At 43.2% G+C, this 13219-nt stretch overlaps 1 protein-coding gene across 1 annotated transcript in view; it reads right to left on the reverse strand.

Annotated features, from left to right (window-relative positions):
- The window catches only part of DNAH2 (dynein axonemal heavy chain 2), a 511463-nt gene that overhangs the window by 431097 nt on the left and 67147 nt on the right, over positions 1-13219 (reverse strand). The window contains 1 exon segment of the mRNA XM_033923769.1: positions 834-1004. Within this exon segment, the coding sequence (XP_033779660.1) occupies positions 834-1004 (171 nt within the window).

The following is a 13219-nucleotide window of genomic DNA, read 5'->3' on the forward strand; positions in this document are numbered from 1 at the left end:
GTGATCAGCTTAGCAACCACATCTATTTGAAATGTAGGCCAGCATTTTGCCACTTAAGCTCACCCAAGGCCACTTCTGGGTGAAACCATGCCCACACCCAACCTTGGCCAACCTTAAGTGACCCTAGGTATCTTCCTGCACCTGCAACAGGCGCCTACGGTGTAGTCGGCTTGTCTCTGTTTGGTTTGTTTGGATTTTTAGAAATCGTGGGTCCTGATTGGCTGGTTAGACAGTAGTAGAACGCCTACCACTGCCTACAATTAGGACACCTTATATAGAATTTGTCCTACAGTGCGCATTCATACATTTTGGACACTGGTTAGTATTATTAGCAGACTCGTGATGTTTCTTTAAGTCTAATGCTGGTAGTATTGGAGTTTTCTGCTGATACAACTGGCACAGGACTAGTTAAGCAGTTTAAACTGCTGCCGGTTGAGTTACCATTACCGACAGTCTCCTGTTCTAAATGATAAGTATTTGGCAGTGTTTAGTTATATATACAATGTTCTGTTATTTGCATTTTAGTATTTGATTTGTTACTCCTCTTAGGAACTTATGAATCCTGGTCTATTTTCAGTACTTGTACAGCAGTAGAAAAAGGCTCCAGCACTGCCACAGGAGCAACTGCATCATCAGAGGAAAACACCCTCCAACCCTTGAACAATCACAGCATTGGAAGGAGATCCTTCCTTCACCTATAACACTGAATGAAGACCCAAAACCCCATGACTACTCAGAGCATTGTTTAACAACAACCCTCCCCCCTCCGATGCTCCTGGAAACTACTGACCACTGCCCCTCATCCAACATTCCCACCAGCAGCTTACAGTCACCTGTGTGGGCATGCCGACTTCCACCTTCAGCCTGCCATTCCGATCTATGTATATGGAAATAGCGTTACAGCGGATATTTGTCATAAACACATCAAGCACGTCTTCATGCTCTTCGGTCCACATGTCCTCTCTCAGGCCACTCAGGATCACTCGCTGCTTCAGATAGAGTTTCTAGGAATGAAGCAAAAGACAAGACACACAGCTTTAGATCACCATTCCCACTGGCAGAATGAATATCACACTGCTGCTTCCTGCACTGCACTTGAACTGTTTTTCATCCACTCTGATTTTAATGATTTGGATTTTTTAAAAAAAGAGATTTTATATGGTTTCCTGTTTCTCCATTTGAAATTCATCGATTTCCTTCCTTCTCTCTGCTGCCGCGAAGCGGCGACCCGCTTTGGACTCCGTCCCCAAACTGATTTCCATCCTTGCTTCTCTCTGCCACTGCGAAGCGGTGACCCACTTTGGACTCCGCCCCCAAACTGATTTCCTTGCTTCCCTCTGCCACCGCGAAGCAGTGACCCGCTGTGGACTCCGCCCCCAAACTGATTTCCTTGCTTCCCTCTGCCACGGCGACTCCGCCCCCAAACTGATATCCTTGCTTCTCTCTGCCACGGCGAAGCGGTGACCCGCTTTGGACTCCGCCCCCAAACCGGTATATGTTATTTAATCTCAGGTCCCTTGCAGCGCACGTTCATTCATTAACAGTCACACTGCTGCTTCCTACACTGCACTTTAACTGTTTTTCAGCCACTCTGATTTTAATTATTTGGATTTTTAAAAAAAGAGATTTTATATGGTTTCCTGTTTCTCCATTTGAAATTCATCAGTATGTTTAATTTATTTCAAAGACTTCCTATTTTATCTTGGTATGTTTAATTGATTTCCATGACTATCTTTTTTTTTTTTTTTTTTAAGCTAACATATTATCCTTTGTACTAATTTATTGTTTCCTTGAATTAACTTTTAACTTGTTATTTGTTTGTCTTTGCATTGCCCTCTATAATTGTTTTTCTCTCTCCTCCTCCCCTTTAGATTTCCTTGCTTCCCTCTGCCACCGCAAAGCGGTGTCCCACTTTGGACTCTGCCCCCAAACCGGTATGTTATTTAATCTCAGGTCCCTTGCGACGCGCGCCAAAGGAGTGGAATTAAGGAGCAGGTCTGCTCCTTAATCGCGCTCCTTTGTGCGCAACTCTGTGTGCAACTCAGGGCGCTATTTCTTATCATTCTCTCCAAATTTTCTATGTCCTTTTCCCTATAATGCTTCCCAATCATCATTGATCAATTTAATCCAACTAATTAAAAAAAACTTGTCGGTACTTTTTCTCTCAGCATTTATCTATTCATTCCTTGTTTACCTGGGCTCTGTCTTATTTACACTATTCTTCATCAGCTTAGCTATGGACTCATTACCTTCACAACTTCCAGCCCATTGGGGCCACAGGCCTTCCAGACCCAATCATCTTATCCCATTTCGTCCCTTGCAATTGACTGAGGTACAAGTTGAAGAATTTTCTCCTCTCATTCTCCCAAATACCACCCATGCACCCCAGAAAAAAAACTAAACATAGGTCTAATTAATTCTACTTCCATTCGTAGTAAACATCACCTCCTTAGAGATTTAATAATTCATAACTCCCTGGACATCATTTTATAGTAGAAACCTTGCTAAGCCATGGCGATGAAGCATATCTATCCTTCATGAGCCCACCAGGTTATTCCCACTCTTTCAATCACCTATCGGAAAAAAGGGAGGCAGATTAGCCCTCATCTTTAAATCCTCCCTCTCAGTAAGTATGGATACCTCTTTATCAACTACTATCATCAAATCTATTCATTGCAAAATCAATGTAAACCCAATTGTAGATCTATTACTTCTTTATATCCCCCCTCCCCCTGTTGACCAAAATAGTATTGTTCAAGCTCAATCTTTAATATTTAATTTCGCAACCCAAACCCAATTTCCCATAATATTGGGCGATTTCTATATTCATTTTGATGATCCTAATTCCTCTATGAATCAGGATTTTCTCAACCATTTAAACGATCTTGACTTTTCTCCACTATTCTCCGATGTAACTCACTCAAAGGGTCATACACTTGACATGATATTTATTTCAGCCCATCATAAACTTTCTCTATCAAATCCACAAGTACCCTGGTCTGATCATTATTTCGGTTCCACCTCATGTTTTCTCTCACCTTCTTCCACCTTAGGGCTAGATTCACTAATCTGCCTGAACGGGCCCGATCCGAGCTGGTCCGACGAATTCACAAAACTGCAACATGCAGATGAGGGCGATCGGAAGAACGCCCCCATCTGCCAGCTCATAGCATCCCCCATCGCTCTGGCGAGGCACTTTTTTCCCTTTTCTTTTTTTAAACTTTTTTTTACAGCCCGTAGGTTTTAACCCGCTTTAAGCCTACGTGGGAGAGTCAGGCAGGCAGGCAATGAGGGCAGCTCGGCAGGCAGACAGATCGGGACAGGCAGGCAATGAAGGCAGCGCCGGGCAGGCAGGTGATCCGTGCAGCTACTGTCAGGGCAGGCAGGCAGATCGGGGAAGCAGGAGATCGGGGCTGACAGGGCTGAGAGCAGGGCGGCAGAAGGCAGTCGGAAAGGGCTTCAACGACTAGTCCTCAGCAGTCGCTTTTTGGGTTGATTGGCCAGCACAGTCGAATCGGCAAATTTGTTTAGTGAATCGCTTCCCTGCCTACTTTGCATGCAGTTCCCCTCATTTGCAGGCGTGGATCGGAATCGGATTGCAAAACAGGTTAGTGAATACTGCAGGAGGGCTCGCAAACCAATCGGTACATGATCGGTTTGCTTAGTGAATCTAGCCCTTAGTCTCCCCAATAACTGTCCATTCTAGAGACTATGATAACTTAAAAGATAAATTAACTCCACTCTTTCCAACTTGATAGGGATACTTTTGACTCTGAGGATTTAGATGATCTAATGAAGACTTGAGACAATGCTTGCCATACCCTATTAGATAACCTAGCTCCTATTCGAACTCATACTATCTCATCGAAAAAACATAAAAAATCCATGGTTTAACTCCTCTTTATTTCTCCTTAAACACCAACTATGCTCTCTTGAACGAAAATGGAGAGCTAATCCAGCGCCATTTAATCTAAAATTCAGGGAACATTCAAAACATTACAAACAATTCATAAACATAAGAAGTTACCTCCGCTGGGTCAGACCAGGGGTCCATCGCGCCCAGCAGTCCGCTCACGCGGCAGCCCATCAGGCCCATGACCTGTAAGTGATCCTTTGTCTAAAACCTTTCAATACCCTTTCATTATCCTATATCTGTCTCTATCTATATCCCTCAATCCCCATATCCTTCAGGAACTTGTCCAATCCCTCTTTGAATCCTCTTAATGTATTCTGTCCTATTACATCCTCCAGAAGCGCATTCCAGGTCTCCACCACCCTATGAGTGAAAAAGAATTTCCTAGCATTGGTTCTAAACCTGTCCCCTTTCAATTTTTCCGAGTGCTCCCTTGTTCTTGTAGTTTCCAATAGGCTGAAGAATCTGTCCCTTTCCCCCTTCTCTATGCCCTTCATGATCTTGTAAGTCTCTATCATGTCTCCTCTGAGTCTCCGCTTCTCTAGGGTGAAGAGCCCCAGCCTTTCCAGTCTGTCTGTGTATGAAAGGTTTTCCATACACAGACAGACTGTGTCGCTCTTCTCTGAACCCTCTCAAGCATTTCCATGTCCTTCTTTAGGTACGGCGACCAATATTGGACACAGTATTCCAGATGCGGGCGCACCATCACGCAATACAGAGGCATGATGACTTCCTTCGTTCTGGTTGTAATACTCTTCTTAATAATATCCAACATTCTGTTTGCTCTCTTTGAGGCTGCCGCGCATTGTGCCGTTGACTTCATTGTTGTGTCCACCAGCACACCCAAGGTTACTTCCCTTTAGTACTAATCCCCCCATTTGGTAGCTGAACATCGGATTCTTCTTTCCTATATGCATGACCTTGCATTTCCCCACATTGAAGTTCATCTGCCATTTATTCGCCCACTCCTCCAGTTTGTTCAGGTCCCTTTGTAGGTCCTCACATTCTTCCATGGTTCTAACCCTGCTACAGAGTTTAGTGTCATCCGCAAATTTTATAATTTCACACTTCATCTCCGTTTCCAGGTCATTTATAAATACGTTGAACAGCAGCGGTCCGAGTACTGACCCCTGCGGAACTCCGCTCGTGACCCTCCTCCAGTCCGAATAGTGGCCCTTCACTCCAACCCTTTGCTTCCTGCCTGCCAACCAGTGCTTAACCCATCTGTGCACGTCCCCTTCCACCCCGTGGTTCCACAGCTTCTTAAGTAGCCACTCATGGGGCACCTTGTCAAAGGCTTTTTGGAAGTCGAGATAAATGATGTCTACGGGTTCCCATTTGTCCATCTGGCTGCTTACCCCCTCAAAGAAGTGCAGCAAGTTTGTTTGGCACAATCTTCCTTTGCAGAAGCCATGTTGGCTCGCTTTCATTAGCCCATTTATGTCAATGTGCTCATAGATGCTGTCCTATATCAGTGCTTCTACCATCTTGCCCAGAACTGATGTCAGACTTACCGGCCTGTAGTTTCCCGGGTCTCCTCTCGATCCCTTTTTAAAGATAGGTGTAACATTTGCTATCCTCCAGTCCTCCGGGATCTCGCCAGTTTTCAAGGATAGGTTGCAAACTCGTTGGAGTATTTCTGCTATTAGTACCCTTGGGTGGATCCCGTCCGGGCCTGGTGATTTGTCACTTTTCAATCTGTCTATCTGTTGGAGGACATCCTCATGGCTCACCTCTATTGTCGACAGTTTATCTTCTTGGTCACCATTGAAGATCTCTTCGGGTTCTGGTACACTGGATGTATCCTCGCTTGTGAAGACTGACGAGAAGAACTTATTTAACCTATCAGCTACCTCTTTTTCTTCTTTTATCACTCCCTTTCTGTCTCCATCACACACAGCAAAAAGAAAATATTATAAGTGTTGTATCTTCAAAGCAAAAAAATTCTGCAGCCCTATTTTCCATTCTTAAAAAGCTAACACAATTCAAGCCTAAACAACGCTTCAACTCTCTCAGCTCAAAACTTGGCAAATTTCTTTCAGGAAAAAATCCACACTATTAGGAAGGATATTAGAAATAAATCTCGAGACTCCGATTGTCTGGAGGATAGTACTTTGAATTACTTATGCTCAACATGTTCTCACTTTTCCCTCCCCTCCCTGAATGATATACTTTGCATCATACAATCCTTAAACCCTAAAGGATCAAACAGTGATATAATTCCTCCATTCATCTTGAAACAATATTTTTCGATCTTTGGCCCTTTTATCCTCAAATTAATCCACAAAAGTTTGAATACCACAACTATGCCCACTGCTTGGAAGCATTCTGTAATATACCCCATGGTAAAAAATAAAAAAGAAAGTAATCAAGACTGTTCTAATTACAGACCAATCTCAACCCTTCCATTTTTTGCTAAAGTAACGGAAAAAATCATATTTAATCAAATTTCAGATTACTTTGATAAAACTCAAGCTCTTCATCCTAATCAAACTGATTTCTGGAAAAAACATTCTACAGAACATGCACTTATAGGCTTAACCACATCAATACAATATTTCCTGGACCAGCATAAATCAGTTATTCTCATCTCTTTAGATTTATCAGCTGCGTTCGATACAGTCGATCATCAACTCCTGCTATGAAGGCTAGCAGCGACAGGTATCTCCGAACAAGTCCTTCAATGGTTTACCTCTTACTTCGCAAATCGCACTGCTGTTGTCTCTTAATAATACCACCTCTTCTTCCATTCAAAATAGTTTTGGTATCCCGCAAGGATCTATTCTGTCTCCCCCACTCATTAATATCTACTTGGTTCCCTTATTAACATTCAGTGTCAATCTATTAGACTTACTGCTTATGCTTACGCAGATGACATTCAGATAATTTATCCTATCGATGCCTCTAGTCCAGTTGACATCAATCTTCTCAATGCCAAATTAGACAAAATCTGCCAGTGGCTCCACGACAACATGCTGTCACTCAATATATCTAAATCTAAATGTCTTCTTTTTCCGTGGAAAAATAATATTAATATATAGCTCAGTTCTTCCATTACAATAATATCCCTATTATTTTTGTCTCTGCAACAAAAATTTTGGGTGTAATAATAGATAACAAATTAACTTATCGCCCACAAATTAGCTCTGTAGTAAAAAATTGTTTCATTAGACTAAGGATGATCCGTTCTCTTGCAAACATTTTAGACCCTCAATCTCTCAATACTCTAATCCATTCTCTTGTCATATCTAAGCTCGATTACTGTAATGCATTGTATAAGGGTATCTACCAAAAAGATATCCGACAACTACAATTGATACAAAACACGGCCATAAAAATTATTACAAACAAAAAGAAATTTAACCATGTCACTCCACTACTAAAAACAGCTCACTGGTTGCCAATATCACACCGTATCAATAATAATAAAATGCTAGAGGCGCATGCGCTCTTGAAAATTCGTGAGCGCTGGCGCCCTGAGGTGTGCTTCTGTGGCAACATTCTAAACCTCAGGGCGCATGCAGGGACTGGAGGCGCACGACTGTGCTCTCTCTCTCTCCTAACCTCCCGGCTCCAGCGGCGTAGGCAGCACCAGTGGCAGCAACCTAGTGGTGGACAGCAGCCCCGCTCCGGCCGTTGACCCTCCACAAACCTCCTGGCTCCAGTGGCGTAGGCAGCACTATAAACACGCTGCTTCGCGCCCTTCTACTGCCGATTTCCTCTGCCGCGTCTCTGATGACATCATCGGAGACAGACGCGACAGAGGAAATCGGCAGTAGAAGGCCGCGAAGCAGCGTGTTTAAAGTGCTGCCTACGCGGCTGGAGCCCCGAGGTTTGTCGGCGGTGGGAGGGTCAGGAGCAGGCCGGATGGAGCAGGACAACGGCAGTAAAAGAAGGGGGAGGGGCTGAACGGAGCAGGGAAGAGAAGAGCAGATCGCGGTAAGAGAAGGGAAAGGGGGGTGGGGAAAATGCTGCTACTGTTTCTGCACAGGAAAGAGGGGGTAGGAGAGAAATGCTGTTGCTGCTGCATAGGGAAGTGGGATGGAAATGCTGCTGCAAAGGGAAATGGGGAAAAATGAGACAGACAGACAGCGGGAGGGAGGGAGACAGAAAGAAAGAAAGACACAGGGGCAGGGAGAGGAACAGAAAGACAGACAGAGAAAGGGGGCCAGAGAGAGAGTCAGCGGGAGAGGGAAAGGGGGCTGTTTTAGGGGGGAGGGGTGTGCTTGGGGCAAACAGCTTTGCTCTGGGGGGAAGACAGAAGGGGCCATGGAGAGACAGGGAGAGGGAAAGGGGGCTGCTTTGGGGGGAGGGGTGTGCTGGGGGGAGACAGAAGGGGCCATGGAGAGATAGAGAAAGGGGGCTGCTTTGGGGGGAGGTGTGCTGGGGACCGACAGCTTTGCTGGGGTGGGAAGACAGAAGAGGGCCATGGAGAGACATTTGGGGGGGGAGGTGGGTGCTGGGGGCAGACAGCTTTGCTCGGGGGGGAGGGGGAGACAGAAGGATACAGACAGCGGCCAAGAAGAGAGAGATAAAGAAACACAGACAGACAGACATCTATTCTAGCACCCGTTAATGTAACGGGCTTAAAGACTAGTCATATATAAAATAGCTATCCTTTCTTTCAATGCTCAAACCACCAAAGAACCGGCCTTTATCCATAAACTTCTTATTCCACATGAACCTATAAGAGCTTTAAGATCCTCTTCTCAGTATCTACTGTACTTCATATACCATCTTTGAAAATTATTAGCACACGGGCTACCTCGTTCACAATTATGGCCCCTACAATATGGAATTCCTTTCCTCTTCATATTAGGGCAGAAAACAACTTAGATAAATTCAAGGGAAATCTAAAGACCTACCTTTTCCAAAATGCATTTGACTGTTAATTGATTTGGTTTACAGTCAGAGTCATTCTTTAATCTTTGCTCCCTTGCTTCCCCATTGTGGTTTACCTCCTTTGTATTCTTTTAATTTGTAGTTCTCCCCATTTTCCTATTGTTTCTAATTGGTTATGTATTGTTTTGTGAGTATTTATTTGTTTACTGTCTCCCCCTTTTTAATTATAAAGTGTGTTATGTCAGCAATTTAACTCCAAACCAAATACACAAATCAACAAATCAATCTTTATGGCTAAACTCCAAGATTCAAGTTGGCGGTTTTAAAATCATATGGAAGCATTGGATTATTGCAGGTATACAGACTCTAGGATATGTTATTTTAAATGATAAACTGCTTGATTTTTCATAGTTGCAACATAAATATGGTCTTAATAAATCACAAAGTTTTAGATGGTTGCAACTGAAGCAGGCTATTCAGGAGGGGTTCCCTGAATGGAAAAATCTCAATAATCAGTATAGTCTGGAGTATTAATTTGATGCTTAATCTCAATGCTCCAAATGTCTCTAAGACCATGTTTTGGCTTTTTATTTACAAGACTTTGGTCTTGGAGGATAAGATGTACAGTTTCAGCATCTATGAGACAAACATGTTTGTTTGTTTTTTTGCATAGAGCTTTTAAGACCCCTGTTCGTTTACAAAAATTAGATAGCTCTAAGTCTAATAGATGTTGGCACTGTCATCTTGAGGCTGGGACATTAGACCATCTTTTATTCTATTGTCCATTTATATTATTATTTTGGAAATCAATTTGGCCTCAAATCAATAGGATGATGGATAATCCAGTAGCCTTGACTTATGATACTATTTTATTTGGTACAACAATGAGAGCAAAAAGTCAAATTTCGTCACATAATAATAAACTTTTATTCATATTAACTGGAGTAGCAATTCAACAAATAACATGTAACTGGAAAAATTATGACAGATTAAGTTATAACTTTTGGTGGAATTCGGTATGCCATATATATAAAATGGAGCGCACAATAGCAACACAGAAAGGTTACTTTGGTAAATTTCTGAAGATTTGGAGACCATTAGCAGATTTTTGTAATGATTAATGTGGGGATGGGGGTGGGTATTATTTTATTTGTCTCATAATATGTATGAATTAATTAATACATTTTGATGTATTAGGTTAGATTTTCTGAACTAGGGAGGGAGGGATTGGGGGGGTTTTCTATTTTATTTACATTTGTCATTATAAAATATGAATATAAGTATGATATACTGTACTTAAAGGGTTCATGAAGAAAATCAAGTGTATATTTATAAGATTATATGAATTTTTCTGATGCACTTGTTGTCATATGCAAAACTGAATAAAGAAATTTAAAAAAAAAGTATAGTCTGGAGTTCTTATGCTTTCAGGCGGATTTCTTGGGGCACCAGGCCGCACAGTGGTATAAATTGATATCTGGATATATGAATAAAAAACCAAAGACTGGTGTTAGAGACATTTGGAGTATTGAGATTAAGAATCAAATTTTTGCGTCTCAATGGCCACAAATTTGGTCTTGGAGAATGAGATGTACAGTGTCTGCATCTATGAGACAAACTTGGTTCTTTTTGTTACATAGAGCATTTTGGATCCCAGTTAGATTACAAAAGTTGGATAGCTCTAAGTCTAATAGATGCTGGCATTGTAATCTGGAAGCAGGGACTCTAGATCATTTGTTACACTTTTGTCCCTGTATCATGGCCTTTTGGAAACCAATTTGGTCTCAAATTAATTGTTTATTAGAAAATCATGTAGCTCTATCATATGTTCAAATCTATTTTATTAAGCAAAAATAAACACAACAGGAAGAACAACCATGGTATGCATTTTCATCAACAACCGCGGAGGACTGGACTCTTATGCCCTCCCCGGACCCACCTCACCCCCACCCCACAGCAAAGAATCCCCCACCCCCCACCCTCCCTTCCCCATCCCCCCACAGATACAGAAACTCGTAGGCAGGGATCAGCAAAGACACTTAGAAGCACAGAGTCAGAGGTGAAGTCTATTCAAAACACGGCTACGACTCTCAGGAGTCAAAATGTTCAAATACGGAGTCCAAGTGTGAACAAAGTCTCTGCTCCGGCGTCGAGAAGAACAGGCCAAACGGGCCTCCCAACCCAGCAGTTCATGAAGGCGATTCCTCCAATACCAAAAAGAAGGTGGTTCAGAAGAAAGCCAGCAACACAAGATACATTTCTTCCCCAAAATAAAACATTTACTAAGAAATATGATACAATTTTATTTGGAACAATGAGAACAAAAAGTCAAATTTCATCAAGTAATAATAAACTTTTATTAATAATGACAGGAGTCGCCATTCAACATATCGACAGAAATTGGAAAAATTACACCAGACTTAATTACACCTTCTGGTGGAATTCGTTGTGCCATATATACAAAATGGAAAGAACAATTGCTATACAAAAAGTGAATTATAATAATTTTAAAAAGATTTGGGGGCCATTGATAACTTATTGTAATGATTAGATGCCTTTTTACACTGAAAAGCACAGTTACTTACCGTAACAGGTGTTATCCAGGGACAGCAGGCAGATATTCTTGACTGATGGGTGACGGCACCGACGGAGCCCCGGTACGGACAATTTTAGAGTGATTGCACTCTAAGAACTTTAGAAAGTTCTAGCTCGGCCGCACCGCGCACGCGCGAGTGCCTTCCCGCCCGACAGAGGCGCGCGGTCCCTCAGTTAGTATAAGCCAGCTAAGAAGCCAACCCGGGGAGGTGGGTGGGACGCAAGAATATCTGCCTGCTGTCCCTGGATAACACCTGTTACGGTAAGTAACTGTGCTTTATCCCAGGACAAGCAGGCAGCATATTCTTGACTGATGGGTGACCTCCAAGCTAACAAAAAGAGGGATGGAGGGAAGGTTGGCCATTATGAAAACAAATTTTGCAAAACAGATTGGCCGAAGTGTCCATCCCGTCTGGAGAATGCATCCAGACAATAATGAGATGTAAAAGTGTGAACTGAGGACCAAGTAGCAGCTTTGCAGATTTCCTCAATAGGAGTGGAACGGAGGAAAGCTACAGATGCTGCCATAGCTCTGACTCTATGGGCCGTGACAGAACCTTCCAGTGTCAGTCCGGTCTGAGCATAACAGAAAGAAATGCACGCTGCCAGCCAATTAGACAACGTACATTTAGAAACAGGACGTCCCAATTTATTCGGATCAAAGGACAGAAAAAGTTGAGGAACTGATCTGTGGGGTTTCGTACGCTCTAGATAGTAAGCTAGAGCCCGTTTACAATCCAAAGTATGCAGAGCTTGTTCCCCAGAATGAGAATGAGGTTTTGGGAAGAAAACCGGCAGAACAATGGATTGGTTGAGATGGAATTCAGAGACAACCTTAGGGAGAAACTTTGGATGTGTACGCAAAACCACCTTGTCATGGTGAAAAACCGTAAAAGGTGGATCTGCGACCAGTGCATGAAGCTCACTGACCCTCCTGGCAGAGGTAAGAGCAATAAGGAAAAGCACTTTCCAAGTGAGAAACTTGAAAGGAGATGTAGCCAATGGTTCAAATGGAGGCTTCATCAAGGCGGAAAGAACCACATTGAGATCCCAGATAACAGGAGGGGCTTTAAGAGGTGGTTTCACATTGAAAAGCCCACGCATGAACCTGGATACCAGGGGATGAGCTGAAAGAAGTTTACCATGGACTGGTTCATGAAAAGCCGCAATGGCACTGAGGTGGACTCTGATGGAAGAGGACTTAAGGCCAGAGTCGGACAAAGAAAGTAAATAATCCAACAACGTCTCCACTGCCAGGGAAGTGGGATCGAGATGATGAAGAAGACACCAGGAAGAAAATCTCGTCCACTTTTGATGGTAACATTGCAGAGTGGCTGGTTTCCTGGAGGCATCCAGAATGGAACGAACGGGCTGCGACAAAAGAGTATCAGTCGAAGTCAGCCCGAGAGATACCAAGCTGTCAGGTGTAGAGACTGGAGGTTGGGATGTAGAAGGGTTTCCTGCTGTTGCGTAAGCAGAGATGGAAACAGAGGAAGAAGAAAAGGTTCCCTGGAACTGAGTTGAAGTAGAAGGGAGAACCAATGTTGCCTGGGCCACCTCGGAGCAATTAGAATCATGGTGGCTCGTTCCCTCTTGAGCTTGAACAAGGTTCTCAACATGAGAGGCAGAGGAGGGAAGGCGTACAGGAACAGATTCGACCAGTCGAGGAGAAAAGCATCTGCTGCTAGACGGTGCGGAGAGTAAAGTCTGGAGCAGAATAGGGGCAGCTGATGATTGTGAGGAGCTGCAAAGAGGTCTATCTGAGGAGTGCCCCATTGAGTGAAGATAGACTGCAGAGTTACAGGATCGAGTGTCCACTCGTGAGGTTGGAGAATTCTGCTGAGTTTGTCCGCTAAGGAATTCTGTTTT

This window comes from Geotrypetes seraphini, chromosome 16, assembly GCF_902459505.1.
Source record: "Geotrypetes seraphini chromosome 16, aGeoSer1.1, whole genome shotgun sequence".
Classification (NCBI taxonomy): domain Eukaryota; kingdom Metazoa; phylum Chordata; class Amphibia; order Gymnophiona; family Dermophiidae; genus Geotrypetes; species Geotrypetes seraphini.